A 21,492-nucleotide genomic window follows, 5' to 3' on the forward strand; every position below is an offset into this window, starting at 1 on the left:
AACTTTGATTGTTAGCATTTAATTTCTTTGTGAAATATCTTTAAGCAGAAACTTAAATTTCCATATTTCTATATATATATATATTTTCGTTAAAATGCCTCCATTTCATTTCATTACGAAATACTTTTAAGTAGAAACTTAAGTTACTAATATGCTATGTTCAGCACGTACGTCATAAAACCTCGTTGAACTCAGTAAGTGTAATAGCTTATACATTTAATCTTATTATTTAAAAATATGGTGATCTAATATGTCAACATTTAATTTCTTTACGAAATATCTCTAAGCAGAAAGTGAATTTTTCATATTTCATGTGCCAACATTTAATTTTTTTAGGAAACACCCCAGAAGCAGAAACCTATTTGTTCATGTTTTTATATATTTCTTAAATATCTTCAAGCAATATATTAATATTCAGCAAGTACGTCATAAAACCTCATTGAACTCAGCAAGTGTAAAAGTTAGTATATCAGTTCTCATTATTAAAGAAGATTGGTATTTTATAAGCCAACATTTTATTTTTTTACGAAATATCTCTAAGCAGCAAGTAAATTTTTCATACATCAAGATATTTCTTAAATTTCATGTGCTAACATTTAATTTCTTTAGAAAATATCTTCAAGCAAATGCTGCACATTTTTTGTATATTTACTTTCAAATTGCTGTACGATATGTTAATATATGGTAGCTAATTTATTAATACATCATCACAAACATGAAGCATACTCGACAGTCCTCTAGAGTCTAGAGAGTATGTTTTGTGCTCATTTTGCGGTTGCTGCGTATGTCAACTAGCTCTGCCTGGACCGTGGCTGATGCTCATGGGTGTGTGTGTGTGTGTGTTTCTGTGTGTGTGTGTGTGACTGGCCTCCATAAGTATCACGAATAATACATTAAATTAAATGGCATTTTGTTTTTCATGTTCTTGCTGTTTTTTTGTTGGATAGTATTTGAATAACTGAAACACAACTAGATTTAATTACCAAAATGGCAGGCGAAACGAAAGTTTTCAACTGCTGGGAAAACTTTTATTGAATTAAGTGAGATTTGATTACATTTGCCAAAAAAATAAAAATAATGTTTATGGGGGATTGTCTGGCAAATTAAACTAAGCATCAAATGCATAATAACTGAAAAGTTGACTACTAAATCACGCTGCGACTTGTCTACGGCAGCTCGCTTACTTTGGCGAGACATTTAACAATATGAAAACGCACACTAATTTACTTATTGCCATGAGACACTTCATTTGACAAGGACATTGTTGGCTGTGTGTGTTTGTGTAGCCAATGCAATCGACTTAGATTAGTTTGTTGGTCTCTAAGCTGGCCATCAGCCTCTAAGCTGATTATACAGGCACCACACAGCATCGAATGAAAGAGAAACAGTTGTGTGCGAGAGAGACAGAGAGAGAGAGAGAGAATAGACACAAGTGGCATTTATAAGTTGGTTATTACAGTGAAAGTTGCAATCGCATTTGCGCCTAATTGCTGCAGCAAAGCAAATTAGTAATTGCTTCAACAATAGGCTCTAAAGCTCAATCAGTCTTTTTTGAAAATTACAGCTCGACTGTGAGATACCCGATGTCCATTTTCAATAAATCTATATTCCAAAAATATACCAAAAAATACTGAAATTTACAAAATGCTATATTTGGTAGATCGATGTTTAACAACATTCATAACTATTTTAAAAATATACCGAATTTATATACCGAAAAAGTACCGAAGGTTATATTTGATATATCGATGTAGAACTACATTCATTCATATTCTAAAATATACCAAATTAATATACCGAAAAAATTACACATACCGAATGCTATATTTGGTATATCGATGTAGATTGTCAGACAAATCAACTAAGACCCGTTGATCAAGAATATATATACTTTATATGGTTGAAAATGACTTATTCTGCATGCACAAACTTATAATACCCTGTTCTACCCTATGAATAGCGGGTATTAAAAAAGGTGGCAATAAGCTAAAGTTATTTATACCTCCTCTTAAGAGCGACTTGCAGTCTCCCATCTCCCATCGAAATGTATGTCAACCCTGGCTCGGGTTGCTCCAAAATGCATTGAAGCGTTAAAATGCTATCGATTCGCTGCTAAAAATAAATATTCACAGCTCAGCTTACACACACGCAGCTTTATTTATATACGTTATATACATACCTTATATGCATATAATACTGCCTTAAGATAACTTCAAAAATCTGTTGGCAAATGGCAACACAACGAACTGAGATTCTATCATCTTGTTGCTGAATGCAAATCAAATTTTCGAGCAAATTTGTTTATCTCTCTGCAGCTATTTTGTGTCCATTCACAAATCTAACAATATTCATATCTATCTCAAACAAGAAAAATACAAAAAAAAAAAAAAAAAAAAAAAAAAAAGAAAAAAAAGAAAAACGGAAATCGTTGAACTTGAAAGAAAACCCTGAACCCCAAAAAATGTTTGGCTCAGCTGCAAAAGTATGCCGAGCATTTGCAACCAACAACAAAATAAAAAAAAAATGAAAGGCAACAAAATAAAAATAAAATATATATGGCTTTGGTGTCAGCTTTTGGTTGGATTACGAGTTGGCAGCGGCAATAATTAAAACTGAAATGTGACACAAGGCAAGAGCCCAGAAGCATTTAAATGCCAGTAAATTAAATAAAAAAAACAAAAAGCGAAAAACAGTCTTGAAAAAACATTTAAGCAAACAAGAGAAATTAGTCATAATCGATTGATTAGAATTAATTAATTATATATCATAAAATGAATGATAGAAAATTGAAACTCAAATGAGTTTGTGCTGGAAAATAAAGCGAATTATTTAGCCATTAAATCGGGTTTCATTCGATTTTATTTTGTAATGTGGTCGATCTATTTAATCTGCGGTTTATTTAGTGTACTAATTTGAGTGGTTGATATTAAACACGGTCGGGTAAACACACGAGCACCTCAAAAAATCAACAATGTGCACGGCAAATTTAACACGAGGCATTTCATTGAGAGACAATTTTCAGTCGGCAGACAAAAGGGTTAAAGGCATTTCGTAAACACATACACATACACGCACACAGATACACACATCTATTCTCATGTGTGTGTGTGTGTGTGTGGCACACTTGCGGCGCTGTCGCAATCTGCTTCATTCAGAAGATGCATTCAAGTGTGCCCCATACAATTTCCTAGCTGAATGCAGCATGTCAGCAATTGTATAGGTGTGTTGCCACAGTCAGAGTCTTTCACCTCACCTCACCTCACCTCGCCTCGTCCCTCTTCATCCCCTTTCGAGACGTCAAGGACGTTCGCCTAATAATAGCCATAACTAAAGTATGTCTTTGACATTATTCTCGGCCCGTTCTCGTTGTCCTTGCCGCAACACAACACGGCGTATGAGCAATCACAGCCGCTGCTGGCTTTTTAGTCTGTTGCTGTTGCTGTTGCTGCTGCTGCAAAGATAACCAAATGTCAAGCAAATAACAAGCCATGTACGCCTCAATATCATTCTATCTCCAACCCGCCCACAGTTGAGTCCACTGTGTGGCTTGCCACGGCATTTGCCATTGGCATGCCACATATTTAATCCCGCACCGAATAGCAACAGCGCAAGACCAGCTCTATCACTGACAGAGAGTAGCACAAACACAGTGCAACACGCATACCAACAGCAACATAAACACAAACACAAACACAGATACAAACACACACACACTCACGCCAATTGCAACAGGCAGAGATGTCTCTACTCTGCCTTAAACTGTGAGAAACACTCGCATAAAATGCAGTTTTCAAATCAACTCCTCTTCTTAATGATATAACTTTTCAAATACTCCAATATTTACAAATAAAATACATTTATAAATTTACTATTAACAACATACATAACTTCTTGCTTTCGTTTAGCAAAAAGACCAAAGAAAGTTTAACATGGAAAATGATTTTGCAGTAACGTAAATACTGAAGTTCAAATAAAAGAGCGACTTTTAAAAATATTTATTCTATTATAATTAAGTTATTTTTTGTTGGGAATTTTATAAGTTTATTTTATTTTATAATTTAATTGAAAAATAATATAATATATGTCGAATAAACATACAAACATAGCTTATATGCTCAACCATGGTTAAATACGAAAGTGTGTGTAACTAGGTTTTGAAAAAGAGTGTTTCTCATGTATGCAAAGGTGTGCGTGTGCGTGTGTGTGAGTGTGTGGTCTGTCAGTGCATATATATATGTGTGTGTGTGTGTGTGTGTGTGTGTGTATCGGCAAGTACATAGTTTTTAATTTTGCTACTGTTGCTGGCACTTGAAATAATTACAAAACAACAACAACGAAGAGTTGAGAAGCTCAACCACAGCAACAACAACATCAACGACGACAGCAACTGGGGCAACATCAAATACAGTTGCAACTGTCAAATGGCAAAAGACGTCTGGAGAGCAAAACAGAGACATATGCATAGCTAAAACTAAATGAAATAAAATGGAATTCCATAAACTAGATGATGACCTAGAGCATTCGAAAATAGTTGAATCAGATATGTGATTACAAAACAAACTGTCAGAGACAATGACCAACAGACAGGAATACGAAAGTGAACTTTGTGCTTCTCTCTCCACACACACACACACACACACACACACACATATATACACACACTCATCTTCACTCATCAGCCATCACTCTTCACTCGTTGCCTTTTGTTCAGTCCTTCTTGTGTTGTGCTTGGCCAAGGTTGATTTCAATCATCGCTTGGACACAATGCGAAATATGTTGTACAAAGGCAGCCAAGAGTTCAATAATAAATGGCAAAGCTAATAGAAAACTCAATCGCAATCGCCATCGACATTGCCATCGCAATCGAGCTGAGATTTGCAAACAGCTATGAACGATTGAAAGAGTGAAGAGAGTGCAAAAATATATATACAAATCGAAATCAAATAGAGCACGAAGCACATCAATTGTATAGGCGGCTGCTAATATTCTGCCATTAATCATAAAATAACTTATTGCTTTCGTTTAGCCAAAATGAGCAACGAAAGTTTAACGTTGAAAAGATTATTGCAGTATTTTCATTTACTGAAATTTTGAAAAATAAAGATACATAAACTACATATTTATGTTAAATGCTTTATAAGAAGAGTAAGACAATTAACCATTTATATACCGAAAAATATACTGACAAAATACTGAAGACTATATTTGGTATATTGGTGGACTTGACCACAAAATATACCAGATTGACGCTGATTAAGAATATACATATTTTCGTATAGCATAAAGGAGCAAAGAAAGTTGAACATTGAAAAGATTTTTGTAGTATTTTTAAATACTGAAATTGCAAAAATAATGCAATATAAAATACCTATTTATATTAAACGCTGTGTAAGACATATATGAAAACTACAGTCGATTAAAAATATACCATGTTAATCTACCGAACAATTTATAAATTATACTTAAGACTAAATTTGGTATATCGATGTACTGGAGTACAAAATATACCAGATTGAGAAAATATATATACTTTATGGGACCGGAGATTAATAAATTTATATAACAAATCCCAGAAACGAAAATTACTTAAATGATATTACGTATACTTAATATTTATCAAATTTATCAGATAAAATTAAAATTTTATCATTTACATTTTCCTATTTAAACCGCATTCTTGATAGATATCTGTTGAACCATATGTGTGTGCGATACGTATACGTCATTTTGTGTCATATTATATTTTCTTGTTTAACAATATTCTCCAACCGATATAAATCAATATATACATATTTGACAACCGTGCCGCCATTCGATTTCTCTTTTTTTTTTTGGTATTCAGCGTAAAAACCATGCAAATATAATACAAGCCAATCAGCCGATGTCCTGACAACGTTGGCGACCAATTTTGAGGTTGTATATTTTCCAATAAATTCCTCACATGCGATGGGGGCAGAAAAACTACTACTGCATATTTCTGTATAAAGTTGAAGGGGGGGAAAAAAAAGTATGCCAATACGAAAGTAAAAATATTTGATCATTATGCAGCCATCGAACGGTCCTTTCTCGTCCTTTCTCTCTCCCTCTCTCTCTCTCTCTCTCTTGGTCTCTGGTTGTCTCCTTTACCGCTGGACAGCAAGTGGACCATGAACGTGGCATTTTGTCAGCGTCGCATCGCATCGCATCGCATCGTAGCGACTTTTGCATGTCAGGCATGCGAGCAAATATTTTGATTTCATGCATTTTTAGCGCATATTTTGTCGTGTCGTGCTTTCATAGTGCATGTGTTTTCGCTGTGTGGCCAGAACCCCTAAAGTTATTATTATTATTATTATAAAGCGCTGCTCAATCCTTTTGCACAGCAGGTTGTCGCCATATATTCGCTTTATTATATGTGTTGACAATTTCCACATAAACATAAAGCTCAAAGAAGAGTGAGAGAAAAGCAATAAATGCGAGTTGATTAAATATCTTTTGTACTTGCGTCCAGTTGCATAGCGATTTATTAACTGCAGTCAAAGGAATACGTGTATCAATTTGCCTGCAAGTAGATCACACACATTTGCATTTCTTTTTTCGTTCACTTTTTTCATGTTTTTTGTGTTTGTTTCTGAAACCTTTTGGCCATGCTCTGTGCAAATAAACAGCAGCAGTTCTGTGCAAAAATATGTAGCATAGTTATTTGCGCAGCCCCTGTGTGTGTGTGTGCTTTTGACAGATGCTGGCGAAATTGATTGAAATTTGGCGGGCTCAGCGGATGGGCCATAACTTTATTGCATTGCCAAAAGGCAATTGCATGATGCTTTGTGGCTGAGACAAGGGGAAATTACATTTTCATTACCAGCACACGTTTCGCTGCTGATGTCAATCGCAAAAAAAAAAATTAATTCGACATTAAATTAAATATACAAGATATGTGAATACGCATTTAAAAAAATCCAATGACAAGTTCATTCAGTACTACAAAATGTAAAGTAAAATATATATATTTTTTTTTACCTTACGCAGTTTATTTTGCGTAGTTATTTGAGGTATTATTGTATTGTCCTTTCGCTATGTAAATAATTAACATAGAATTTCATTATTATCTCAATATAGAATGGAAATAATATGTGCCTTTAAAAAAAAAACTAAAACAAGCAAGAAAGCAACAGACTAGTGTGAACAAGTTTTGAATAACATAAACATAACGGTGTGGTATTATTGTAAGAATAAAACAGATAATATACCACAAAGTACTAGAAAAATACCAAAGTCTATATTTGGTATATTGATAAAGTACTACATTGAAAATAAAACATAAAGTACGCAGTATACAATATTTGGTATATTGATATACTACTGCAATCGAAATATACAGCGAAGTACAAAATATTCCGACTTTGATATAGCATCACATTCAAAATTTACCATATATTGATATAGTATGGCATTCACAATATACCATCTAGTCCAAAATACACCGGTTTTTGGTATATTCGTATATTATTGAGTTCAAAGTATACCAGATTTAGTACATTTGTATAGTACTACATTCAAAATATACCAGATTTGGTATATAAATATACTGCATCATTGAAAATACACTATAAATTACAAAATATACCAGATAGTCTCTTAAAACAAAGTTGAAATAATCATATTTTCATTTGAGATCATCAGCTGAGATGGTAAATGAACAAGCTAGGTCGCTAATTAAAGCATAAATTCAAAAGGCACTTGAAAACTTTAACAGACATTTCTCTCTCGTCCCTCTAGCGCGCTGTTATGTTAACAGTAATTGAACAGCAGCTTCTGTAAACAAAAGCGACTCAACGTTGTTGCTCGTCGTTATTGTTGTTGTTGTTGTTCTCATTTATTATTTATTTAATTGAAAATGAACTGACTACATTTGACTTTTTAAAGAGAGAGAGAGACAACGTTTGAGGATGACTCGACAACGACGAGTCTTTTGACGTTGCATGCTACAGGCGAAATGCAGTGCAAAGGAAAGCCAACTGAGCTAATTAAAAAGGCCAAAATGTAAATAAATGACAGTTGACTTTGCCAGCGAAAGCAAGTAAGGGGAGATCAGCACTTTTACTTTCTTTCACTTGTTTATTTCGCTTGCAAATCAAACTCACTCTCACTCTCACTCTCATTCTCTCTTTCTCACATATTGAAATTGCGTCAATTTCATACGCTACAATTCAGCTTGAAAATCGCGTCAACATTGAAAAGCGTAAAAAATACACACAAAATCTTTTCCCCTTGGACGCCGCTGCTGCTGCTGCTGTTGCTAATGCCTTGAGGCATTGAAAAGAAAAGAAAAACAGGAAAGGAAACGAAACGAAACGAAATGGAGCCAAAGCCCAAAATGCGGCGTTGTCAGTTCATGGCATGCCCTGCTCTACTTGTTGACTGCCTGCTCCTGCCCTTAAGCACACACAAAAGAGATGCACAAATACACACACACACAGCCGAACACACCAGCACACACACACACACACACATACATACATTCACTCACCTGTGGGTTGTCCTATGAAAGGCAAATTTTAATGCCAACATTGACAGGTAACACCATATGCCCCCAAGTTTACATATACAACAAGTAAAGTAAGCTCCCAACTCCCGTTGAGTGTGCTCTACTCGGCGATACCCGGCTGCAAAGGAACTGAAACTTCTATATTTCAAAGTGTCCATTCAATGAGGTTTTGTTAAATGCTTTTTCCGCGAACAAATCTTTAATAAAAACCAATTCCATTTAATGGAATTGAAATACTTTTTTTCTCTAACAAATCTTAAATTGAAACCATTCAACATATTCCTTTTTTTCCTTAAACAAATCTTAAATAAAAACAAATTTCACATTCTCATTTAATGCAGTTTTTAAAAGACTTTTTTTGCTCTAACAAATCTTAAATAAAAAACATTCAATATTCCCATTTAATTAAGTTTTTGATTCACTTTTTGCTCTAGCAGATCTATTTAAGTGTTAAATATTCAAGCAATAATCTAACAAACTTTAAACAACATTTACCAAAATGTATCTGTCTAACTTTGATACATGTTATTCAATTTATTATATTAGATTTCTCGCAGCGTCTTTGTTTAAGTAAAAACTTTAAAATGAACTGAACTCTTTATTTTTTGTAGTATTCAACAATAACATTAAGTTTTCTCTCCGTTTAAGCATAATTTCTCAACTACAAAATGCTTACCGATAATTTTCTGTTGCCACTGAATTATAATGCCCTTTAACACATACACACATCTGCATATGGTTGTGTATCTGTGTGTGTGTGTGTGTGTGTGTGTGTGTGTGTGCGCGAGGCAACGAAGCGAATAAGCCAGGCTAAAGGGGGAGAGGGATGAGAGCGAAAGGAGCGTGCCAATGTAGCCAGGCACTCAGCCAGTCCACGGCAACTGGGCCAATTGTTGTTGTGTACTAGAAAGAGAGAGACAGACAGAGAAAGAGAGAGGGAGAGTGTGTATAAGTATGAGTGCCAGAGTGTGTTTGAGAGAGAGAGAGAGGGGAGTGAGGGTTTCGCTTCCAACACAATCCTGCTCAACATATCCCCCGTATCTTTTTCGTTTTGTCTTTTACCGTGTATTGATGTGTGTGTGCGACTGTGTGTGTGTGTGCGTGTGTGTGTGTGTGTATATCTCGTTATTGGCAGCTTAAGCCGCTTGTGTATGCGTGTGTGTGTGTGTCTGTGTGTGTGGCAACTGCAAAAGCACAAAAATAAAATGAAAACAAATCGAAAAATATTAGCGGCATATTCCCTTTGATTTTTTATTGCGCGATGCTTTTTTTTTGCCATTTTTGCCATTGGCACACACACACACACACACACTCACTGGCAGTGTAACCTTGACGAAATATCAGTTAGCGTGTCAAAGTAATGACCACGCGCTGTAAAAGCCACTCACATAAGCTCAAGCAAGTCAGCGTCAAAATGGGAATGAACTTAAAATAAAAGGAGAATACCCAAAATGTGTCAGTATTCTTTAGATTATAGTCTACACATATTCTGAATTTATAGTACGTAATTTTTTAAAAAATATATTTTAAAAACTAATAAAAAAATTTGCTGCTTTCATTTATGGTATAAAAATATACTGAGTTTATACTATTTATGTTTTGACTACAAACTTTTAAAAATTACAAAAAAAGGTTGAATTTAAAGCTTAAAAAATTTTCAGTATTATTTAGATTATAGTATAAAAAAGTAACTGAATTTATACTGTGTATTTGTTTTAAAAGTAAAAAAACTAGGTTGCGTTAAAAGCTTGAAAATTTGTCAGTGCAAAAATATACTGAATTTATACTAGGTATTTAAAAAGGAAAAAAATTTAAATAAAAAATTGTGTCAGTATTATTTAGACTGAAGTTTTGACTACAAATATTTAAAAACTACAAAAAAAGGTTGCCCTTAAAGCTTTAAAGCATTTCAGTATTATTTAGATTATAGTATAAAAATATATAAATATATATTTTTTTTTAATAAAAATATTTGAAAACTAACAAAAAACATGGTTACGTTAAAAGCTTGATAAAATATTTACATCACAACTAGAAATTGCTTGCGTAAAACTTGAATATGCGAAAACTATTTAAAAGCTATTAAATTTGCACGAAGATTTTTAAATATTTATGCATGTAATGACTTGTGCCTGCAACAAGAGCAGAAGTGGCAGCAAATAGCAGCTTGTTGCATACATTTAAGCGTGAGAATGAAAATGAAAATGAGAGTGAGAATGAGAATGTTGCAAAGTGAAATTCAAAACAATTGAAAGTTGTTGTTGCTTGTTTGAAGAGTTCAATTACACTTCATGTTTGAGATCTCGAGTCGAGTTCTTTTGCCACACACACACACACACACGTCTCTTGTTAATGGCTTCACTGCGAGAGTGTGTGTGTGTGTTGCCAAGTTTTCTTTTATGCTCTTGTTGTTATTGCGTAAAGTTGTTTGCATAAATAATTTCTATGGATGAGAAGGCGACACAGTCATTGGAGAGAGCCAGAGCCATGTGAGCCATGTGAACAACAATAACAACAACAACAACCCAAAAATAACAACCCCACGCATCAAAATTAATGATATTTTAATGTAAAAACAATTCCAGCCACTTAAGCCGCATTCATACCCATTGTCTCTCTCTCTCTCTCTCTCTCTCTCTCTCTCTCTCTCTCTCTCTCTCTGTGTGTGTGTGCGTGTGAGCATTTCAATTTGAAAGCAAAGCCCGTAACGGAGTTGGGTTTTGAGCCCCGGAAAAATGATGGAGAGAAGTTCACTTTCAACCAGAACAAACTAAATAATCCGTCTCCCTTCTGCTTGTTAAAAAACAAGTCGGAAATCTGAAGGCGAAACCAAAACCTTTCGACTCAGCCCTTCAATTTGGCGCCAGCGAAAATCAAATCAAATTTTTGCGAAAGAAAATTTAACTGAAATCTAGGTTAGGTGGCATATCATTTAAAGGGCATTAAAAGTGTGGATCGAAAGCTAAAGTAATTTGACTAAATCGATTACGGAGCTAATCAAATAAATATTAGCTCAAATTATTTAATAATACTTGCTTTTATTACTCAATAAGAATTTTGAATACAACATTTAATTTAATAAGAGCTTAAATTATTGAATCATACTTGCTTTTATTATATGATAATTCTTTTCAATACAACATTTTGAATTATTGAATCATACTTTCTTTTATTGTCCATTAATTCTTTGTATTCTTAAATGTATTCTTAAAATGAAGAACATTTAAATGAGTGATATACAGGAAAACAAATTTACAAACTAAATCAACTTTTTCTACTTAAACAAATTCGATTTAAAGACAACATTTCTAAGAGAACATTCTCATAAAATAGAGCTTTAATTTTCTCAAAGGGTATCTAGCTAGTCGTGCACATTCGTGTCTAGGACTTGGTCTACTTATTTGGGTCTAGTAATTGTTTGTCCTCGTTGTTGTCATGCGGTTGGCTTTGTTGTCGCCTTTGTGTTGTGCTTGGCTTTCTATCTATGCTTTTTGTTATGTTAAAAAGAAAAGAAAAGAAAAGCAGCCACACGAAAGCAACAAGAATCAGAATCAGAATCAAAAGCAGAAGCACAACTGACACAACAACAACAACAACAACCGAATTGAAGTTTGCCGCTTTGTGTTGCATTATCCGAATATTGCCTTGAGCGCGACCCTTTTTGAATGGCAGCAAAACAATTTCATTTTCATTAGATTTCATTTACCATGGAAATGATTTGCGTAAAATATTATAATTGTGTGTGTGTGAGAGAGAGAGAGAGAGAGAGAGAGAGAGTGAAAGCTGTAATACAATTTAAGCATATGGCATTATAAGTGACTTTTACCTCAATTAAAACGCATAGAAGCAAGTAAGAAAGCTACAGTCGAGTCTGCTCAACTGTGAGATACCCCGTACATATTGTGAATACAAGCTAAACAATTAAATTATATATTTGGTATATTCATATAACACTATATTCAAAGTGCAAAATACTATAAAACTACCGAAGGCAAAATATACTGAATTTTCAGATATACAACATGTTTCCCATACAAAAGTATTTCGTATATAACTTCTACAATTGTTATCCAGAAAAACTATAGTTATTATTGTTAGGTATTATCTAGCTTTAAAATGAAGCTTGTTATTCGATTTTTATGAACATGGCTATATCATATCGGCTGTAGACGCTGATCTAGGATTAGAGGTCCATCCTTCTGCCTCTTCCATACAATTCCTTGACGCACAAAGTTATATTACCCTTATATACTATGGGTAACGAGTATACAAATCATTGCTCATCATTCATCGTTCATCGTTGTCGTTGTCAACAATTAGATGAAAGAAGTGAAATCTTTAAGTTGCTTCAGCTGGTTCAGCTATAAACCGTCTGTTATGATCCTAACTATGCTATGAGATTGTAAATAAACGGTTTGTCAACTGGCTCAGCTCAGTTAATCTACTAAAGATCAGACGAGTATTTTATATAACTATACTTATTTTTGGTTGTTGCAAGTATTCTTAAAGTACAGCTCAATAAATCAATTTCTGTAGTACAATTGATGTGTGACACATCAAAACAAGGAAGAGAGCTCTGACTTCTCAAATATCAAAGGCAGCTCTTTGGTAAATTAATGAAATTGCAACCAAAAAAATACATATACAGTCAGTACTTAGTTGCCAGCGGCAGGAACTCGGAACTCTGAACTCGGAACAACTTATCCCTAAGTGTAATTAAATTTACGGATACGACCTGTTGACTTTCTCGTATTCTTGTTGTTGTTGGTTGTTTTGACGGAAAGTGTGCTTTGATTTCGCAACTGAGAAAATCAAAGTCGCAATGCCCCCGAAAACAAAAACTGAGCTGCGTTAAAGATCACGAAACAGCAGCAAGTCTGTGTCAATAGGTATTAACACACAAGCCAAGTGCTAAGCTGCGTGTGTGTGTGTGTGTGTGTGTGTGTGTGTGTGTGCGTGTGTATGTGTGTGTGTGTGATGTCGTCCGCTCTCTGGAGACTTAACGCTAATTCACTTTTACGCGACTAACAAAATTAATTGCTGACATTTTGCCAATCATACATGGCCCACACACACACACACACACACACACACACACACACACACACACACACACACACACACACACACACGCGGGTCGTGTTACGTGAATGGGAATGGAAATGTGAACTCGACTCGCAGCAATTGCCAACAAATTTGCCAACTTTGAGTACGTGCTCTTCACGCACACCTTTAACCCACACACACACACACACACACTGGCACACTCGCACACTCGCACCTTGTGACCTGAGCAAGTGTGATTTATATATTGTGTAGCAGTTACTTGCAGACATCGTGTCTCTGTTTTGGGAGTCTCGAAACGCATGAGAAATCGACGACATCATTCCAAATGCGCATAAATTACGCACAGAATGTGTTGTAGCCGCTTTAACGCTGTCTGTTGGAGAACCCTCCAATGGTCAATGCCAGGCAACAGGGCATCATCCTGTCTGTCTGTCTGTCTGTCTGTCTGTCTGTCCATCTGTCCGTCTGACGCTGCCTGCTCAAGCGTCTAATAGCTATGATTCAATTACGATATCCTGTGGTCGTCTTCTCTTCAAGTCTGCGGTCGGTTGCTCTTGCTCTTGCTTTAGCTTTAGCTCATGCTGTTGCCATTTGCGCTAATCAGGTGTAAATTAGGCACACGAAATGATTAGAGCGAACAATCGAGGAGTTCAATCTCAGCATGACATTGATTTAGATTTGCTTGCATTGCTTTATAATAACATTCAGTATCGATAACATATCGATTGATTTAGCTTTGATTGCACTAGTATATAATAACATTTACTATCGATAACATATCGATAGATTTAACTTTGCCTGCACTGGTTTACATTTACTATAAATAACGTATAGATTTGCGCTTGCTGTGCTATATTATCGCTAATTTAAGTAATATTTTTTATGAATTTATGTTCGATAACATATCGATAGTAAGGGATAACAATTCATAGTGATTAATATCTTATTAAATTTGTTGCTGAGCACTAACAGCACTTGCCTAAGCACATTTAAACGCTCTGTTTTTAATTACATGCTTTTTTGCACTATCGATAACATATCGATACTAACTCGAAACTTCGATGTAAAAGAAAAATAATTACTGAGCACTAGCACCATGTTCTGCAACGCATTTGCATGTTTTGCTTTCATTAATTAATAGTTTGAGCCATCGAAACATATCGATAATAATTTGCAGACCCTGTTTATCATAATATTAGTGGCTAAGCACTAATCAGCACATTTATGTGGTCTGTTTTCAACGATACAATGTCTTGCTTTAAACGAGACAAGTTTCTTTGTGCCTTCGATAACTTATCGATAGTAATCTTCATACTTGCTTTGAAACCTAATTTAGTTGCTAATAACTAACAACGTATTCTGTATCGTATTAGTATTCGTTGATTATCTGAGATCTAACCCCCAGTTGTTTTTTGAAAATCGATAACATATCGATAAGCATATTTGTTACCCAGATACGTGAATTTATTGCTGTCAATTGTATGCTTCACGTTGTCGTTGGCGCCGCAAACGCTCTTTTTCCTCCATGTAGGACACAATCGATGCCTTTGTGGGCAAAATGACAACGACAGGCAGCAGCTTCTTGCATTTTTCGAGAACGGGACTCAAACGCTTGGCTGTGGGATAATCCCAATAGTATAATCCCAATATTGGGACGTTTATACAACTTGTGAAAGAACTCTTCAATCTCCGCAAGCGACGTATCTAAGGAATGCAATTAATGTATAACAACGAAAGGAAAGAAGAGAAAAGAACGAACCATTTTCCACCATTAGATAATTGCGAAACTTCTGATGGTGATAGCCAATGCCCACAAGCAATAAGCCTAACGCTACTTCCTAAGAAATCTATAGTATTTAACAGTATTTTGTAGTATTTTACAGTCCACTCACAGTATCCGCGATGACGCCAATGCGTATAACATTCGTCTCTTCGGGCTTTTCTAAATGATCCTCCTCTTCTTTTACATCCTCTATGAGAGGCTTATTAAGGGGATTGTTGGTGAAGGTGCTCATTTTGTATCTGGATTTTACTTATTGAACAATTTTCTTTGTGTGTGCTTGTGTGTGTGTTCCAAAAAAGCCAAATGATAACTAACAATTGGAGCAGAGCAAACTTCGAATTTCATTCCAAAAATTTTCCAAAGCCAACCACTTTCTTTCCACTTTTCTTCTACCTCGCTCTCCCCTTATTCAAATTTTTCGTTTTCGTTTTTTTATGACTTTTTAATGAGTTTTCAATAAATGCCGCACACACGCTATGTGTGTGTGTGTGTGTGTGGGGAATAGGCAGAGCTTAAGGAGCTTTAAGCCAGGCGGCTCGTCAAAAAACTGGAACTGAACTGAGCTCAATGGCTGCTTTGTGTTTTGTGGGTGCCAAAATTAGTTTCCTTTTTTCTCTCGTTTCGTATTTTGCATTTATTTTAATTATTAAATTTCGGTGGTACTTCGGCTGAGAGGGCTTTTTGGCATTGGCATTGGCTTTGCCTCGACAAAATTAAGCCCAAAATGAAAATTCAATTATGACATGAGTTTACATATTTTGTATTTTATATTTTTGGCGTTGTGTAACTTTGGGCTTGTGCTTGGGCTTCGGCTTCAGCTTTGGCTTTGGCTTTAGCCCAGCGGCATCTTTGTGGCCACTTTTAGAAATTTATTAACTGCGACTTAACGAAAATTCGTTTACTTTGCATTTTCCTTTTTTTTTTCTCTACTCTTGCTGTTGTTGTCTCTTGTTCCCAGTTGATTAACTCAGCTGCTACACCTCTCTCTCCCTCTCTCTCTCTCTCTCATTGAACCCACTTAAGATGCGGCTTAAAGATGGTTTTCAGTTTCGTTTTGGACCTTAGCAGACTTGCAGTGCTGTGTCATCTTCACTTTTTATTAATGTAGAACATAAAATTGGCAGACTTCTTTTTACCACCAGCAAGAGAGGAATATTGAGCTGATTATCTCTACTCACATGATTACACAGAAAGAAAACAACGTGGTAACATTAAAAATAACCTCTTTAATCAAGATTGTATAGTATCAAAAATTATAAAAATAAATCTAGATTGCCAAATCGTGAATTCAAGATTATAATCTGGTTTCAAAAATGAAAAAATCTCAAAATTAAACCATATAGGTAAAATCCTAAATCAAGATCAAACGCTCTAAAATTTAGATTGAACATCAGAAAATATGTAGGTTCTAGTTTAAAGGAAAGGAATTTAACCCTTTTAAGAAACAAGAAGGAAATCTTTTTCTTTCTAGATTTACAATTATCTCTTCAATCTAGAACAAAACATTCTCGAAGCAAATTTTTAATCTTAAAATGAAAATTTAGCATACAAATTTTGATTTCAGATGTTGTTAACATAAATATGTTATTTCAAGATTAGAAATCTAGTTTTAAATTAAGCTCTTTTCCTCTCTGTGTATATTTTAGCTATTTAAAGGGGGTAATAAAAAAACACTTTAACACTTTCTATTTTATTCTATATTTGTTACCTAACAAATCCATTTACAATCGCAAGACTTAATTGCTTGCTTGCTCCCCTTCTCGCACAAATATTATTAGACGACAAAAGGCAAACAACAACTCGAGAAGCAATAATTACGATTGAGCTTACAGTTTGTTGTTGTTGTTGTTGTTGTTGTTGTTGTTTAAGGTGAACTAAAGTATACACAGCAGCAGCTGAAGCAGCAGCTTTCATTAGATGAAAGGCTGCAAATAGCAGTTATTGCTCAGAGGGATATTTTATTTTTGTATTTGGTTCGTCCCAAATGTCTTCAATCACATTGCTATAAATAGCTGCCTCTGTCGCCTCTTGCTTATTTGCTTATTAACTACGAGCCCTGTCGACTGTCAGGACATCTGATTAATCTAGCCACACGCCAATGCATGCAATCAAGAGCAGAAATGATGCCTGCTGGGGGATGATGATGAAAGTGGGCAACATGTGGCAAACAAAACTCAGTCAAAGTTCAAATTGTGCCAACAAACAAACAGACAGAGAGAATTTGCTTTGCCACACGATTGATGTTGTTTTTTGGTTTCATTTCTTGCTTTTGCCAAACTCAACAAGCGACATTAACAAGTTAGTCCCGAACACAACCGCACACAACACCGAGTGAAACAACTGAACCACAGAGAGGCACTGTGAAAAAGTTGTGCAAAAAGCTGATCAAATGCATTTGACAGCCAAGACATTGCCCACAAGCGAACTCAAGTTGAACAACAGTTAGATACCCTACAATAAAAAAAATGGAAAAATTAGCAGAAACTTTCAAGGAAGGAGAAATGAAATGAATACAGTATTTCAATACGACATACAATAGACAGCTAAATACCCTGGAAAATCCAAGAGAATTCATAATTCATGAACAACAGTTAGATACCCCACAATCAAGAAAATGTGAATTTAATTAATGAAAATTAAATACCCTGTAATATCGGATAAAATTATTAGTTAATGAACAAGAGTTAGATACCTTAAAAAAAATAATTGAATTTATAGTAAGAATTAAGAATCAAATTCCTACAATCAAGAAAATCTGAATTTATAGTGAGCCATAAAAACAAATTTTCAAAGAAAAGAATAAAATGAGTGCAGAGTTTAATACAAAATATAAAAGACAGCTAAATACCCTGGAAAATCGAAAAGGATTCATAATTCGAGAGTTCTAAGCAACTGTCAAATATCCTTTAATTAATGATGACGCCATTGTCAGCACTTTTTTTTTTTGATGAAAATGTGAAATATAAGTTTTTGCTGACAAGCCGCTTGATACACTTTGATTTTCATTTTGTTTTGTTGACAGGCGCCATTCGGGCATTGAGTGTGACCTCTGGAGCTCAGTTTGATGCCTCGCACAAAACTGACGACAACAACAAGTAAATTGTGTGTGTGAGTGTGGAAAAATATTCTAAACAATAAATGCCGCAAAAGGGTTTTTTTTGTTACCCCACTTGCCACAACATGTTGCATGCACATGGAATGGAAATACCAAGTCTGAGAGCGAAAGCCACAAAAGCATACTGACAGCAAAAATTATTATGTTCAAAGTGAATATTACGTTAACCGTAACAAGGGTCGTTGAAGCACACACACACACACAGACGAACAGACGAACAGACAGACAGTCAGACACTCAGACCAAGAAAAACGCACAGTTACAAGTTGTTGAACATGTGGCAAATGTCTTCGTTTTCATCTCCCATTTCCCATTTCCTTTTCCCATCTTTTGCAAGAAATTTGCTGCGAGTTGAAGTATGAACTCGTGTGCCATTGAGTATATAATTCGTTTGCCAGACTATTTTGTAAATCTTCTGGGACGGCAACAAGCACACAAAACACAACTCAACTCTTTTGCCCCCACAAAAAAAAGAAGAGAAAATAGCTTGAGGCCATGGCCATGAAAAACTATGCAGCAGCAAAGTATTTAAAGTGTTTAGTCAAGTTTAGCTGGAAATCATACAATTACAACATACACAGAATACCCAATTATGGTATTATACTATGCCAAAGCTACTTGACTTAAAAGTATTTACGGTTTGTCTTCGTTTAAGTTGTAGCCGTAATGCAGTGGCAAATGTTATTTGAAATATTTGCTAGAAAAGTAATTTTCGTACTTTGGAAATTACTTTTTAAAATGGGATTAAGCACATGACATTATTTATTTAATATTCAACTACAAGTAAGAAAGAATTAAGTCTGTTTTCGCTACCGTGTGCGATATTATTTTTAAAATATACTAAAAATAATATACCAAATTAAACTAAAATATATTAAAAATCTTATTTGGTATTTTAATATACTATTACATTCAAAATATAGCTGATTCTAATATCGATTGTAGGAAAATAGTATACCAAAATAACACTAAAATATACCAAGGGCTATATTTGGTATATAAATATGTTATAACATTTAAAATATACCATCGAGCACATAATATGCCAGAGAGTAATTTTGCAAGTAAGAAAAATAATATACAGAAAAAATACTAAAATATACCAAATGTTATATTTGGTATAACTTCATATATATACTAGTATTCATATATACTAGTACATTCCAAATATACCATAAAGTAAAACAATGTGCAAGATTTTAATTTGGAAGTAATAAAAATAATATACCGAAAAATACTAAAATATACCAAGGGCTATTTTGGTATACCATAGAGTTCAAAATATAAACTTTCGAAAGTGAGCACGTGACATATTTCCGCAAATATCGAACACTTGTATTACAGCATATCTATTAGTTGCACTTGCCGCTTGTTGTTTACACTCTAGAGCATTGGACAGCAAATGAGCATAACAACATTTGCATACGCTGGCAACAATAGCAACAACAACGAAAATGTTGTTGACTATTTTATGAGTTCCAATGTTGGTTGCAGCACCCAAAATCCGCTTTCCAATCCCCTCGCCACACACCGCACACACAATAGTGGGCAGTTTTTGTATTATACTATGAAAAGTGCTTGCAATGGTCACACACACATACACAAACACACACAACAAAGCCTTTGAAAACACACGAGCACACACACAGAGAGACATAAGCCTAAGCCTGTTCCTTTTTGTGGGTTTTGTCCTTGGTCCAATGTGTGTGTGTGTGTGTGTGGGTCAAATGTGGTGCAGCTTTAATAAAAGCACAAATTGCGTAAGCCACCAACAACCATTAATAACTTTTGTACACCTGCACGCACCCAAAACAGATGCTGGACCACACAGTCACAATGGCAGAAACAGCGACAGCGACAGCGACACAGTCAGAGACAGAGACAGAGAGCGAGGTGAAGTGAGGAAACGGACTGCTAAAGCGGCACACAGGTCGTATGCTCAATTTCATTGTGGGAACAACAGCCTGATGTGTGTGCAATGTGTGTGTGTGCGTAAGTGTGGCAATTGTTTGCCTTTTGACGTCTGCAGCTACTCCACATGGCAGATACAGAAACAAACATACGCCAAAACAGTCAAAAGTGCAGTTCCATTAATTCCCTGTAATGGTTTATAATGTCCTTGCTAGCAAGAATAACAGTCGAAATCGTTTCTCAAACGAAATTAAGAAATTGGGGAAAAATTGATACTAAAATCAAATTAAATAAAAATCATATTAAATGACTTCGCTTCATTCAATTTCAAGTGGGAAAGCTAGAGTCTAGTGTGTTCCCTCCACCGTGTAAGGTATAATTCTTAAAATATATCAAAATATACCGATGACTATATTTGGTATATGAATATACTATAATATTCGAAATGTGCCATAGAGTACAAAATATGTCAGATCGAAAGTTAGAAAAATAATATATCCAAAAAATATTAAAATATACCAAAGACTATATTTAGTAGTATATGAATATACTGTTACATTCAAAATATACTATATATACAAGATTTTAATTCATTTTCCGCAGAATATCGAACACTGATTTATTATTTTTATAATAATAATAAAAAAGGGATTCAAACAAATTATTCTTTAACTGAAATAAAGCACTTCACTTCCTCTTTCCTTACTTATTCCAGGGTATTACGCACTCAGCAGGAGCACATTTTGTGTGCGTGTGCGAGTATGTGTGTGTGTGTGTTGGCTGCTGCCTTTTAATTATTGATTTCAACACTGAGGTGATTAATATTTTGCGAAGCAAGCCTCGGTCGAAACAGAAACGAAATGGCCCAAAGCGACAGCCGCTGATTGTTTTTATTTGGCGCCATAATTGCATTTCCTTGTTAAACACACATTGTGTATGCGTGTGTGTGTGTGTGTGTGTGTGTGTGTGTGTGGATTTGTGTGTGTAGATGTAGTGCATCATTAAACGCCGCGGGTTAAATGACATGCAACTTTAACTGCAATTCGATTTCTTAATGCTTAACAATCAGCATTAAAGCAACAGCAGCGC

At 34.9% G+C, this 21,492-nt stretch overlaps 1 protein-coding gene across 1 annotated transcript; it reads right to left on the reverse strand.

Annotated features, from left to right (window-relative positions):
- Positions 1–14,317: 14,317 nt before the first annotated feature.
- Positions 14,318–15,685, reverse strand: LOC133849021 (V-type proton ATPase subunit F). The gene is given in 4 exon segments (XM_062284835.1): positions 14,318–15,223; positions 15,225–15,298; positions 15,354–15,432; positions 15,487–15,685. Coding segments are annotated over 4 exon segments (432 nt in total). The 5' UTR covers positions 15,610–15,685; the 3' UTR covers positions 14,318–15,067.
- Between the last annotated feature and the right edge of the window lie 5,807 nt (positions 15,686–21,492).

This window comes from Drosophila sulfurigaster, chromosome X (assembly GCF_023558435.1).
Source record: "Drosophila sulfurigaster albostrigata strain 15112-1811.04 chromosome X, ASM2355843v2, whole genome shotgun sequence".
In the NCBI taxonomy this organism is placed as follows: Eukaryota; Metazoa; Arthropoda; class Insecta; order Diptera; family Drosophilidae; genus Drosophila; species Drosophila sulfurigaster.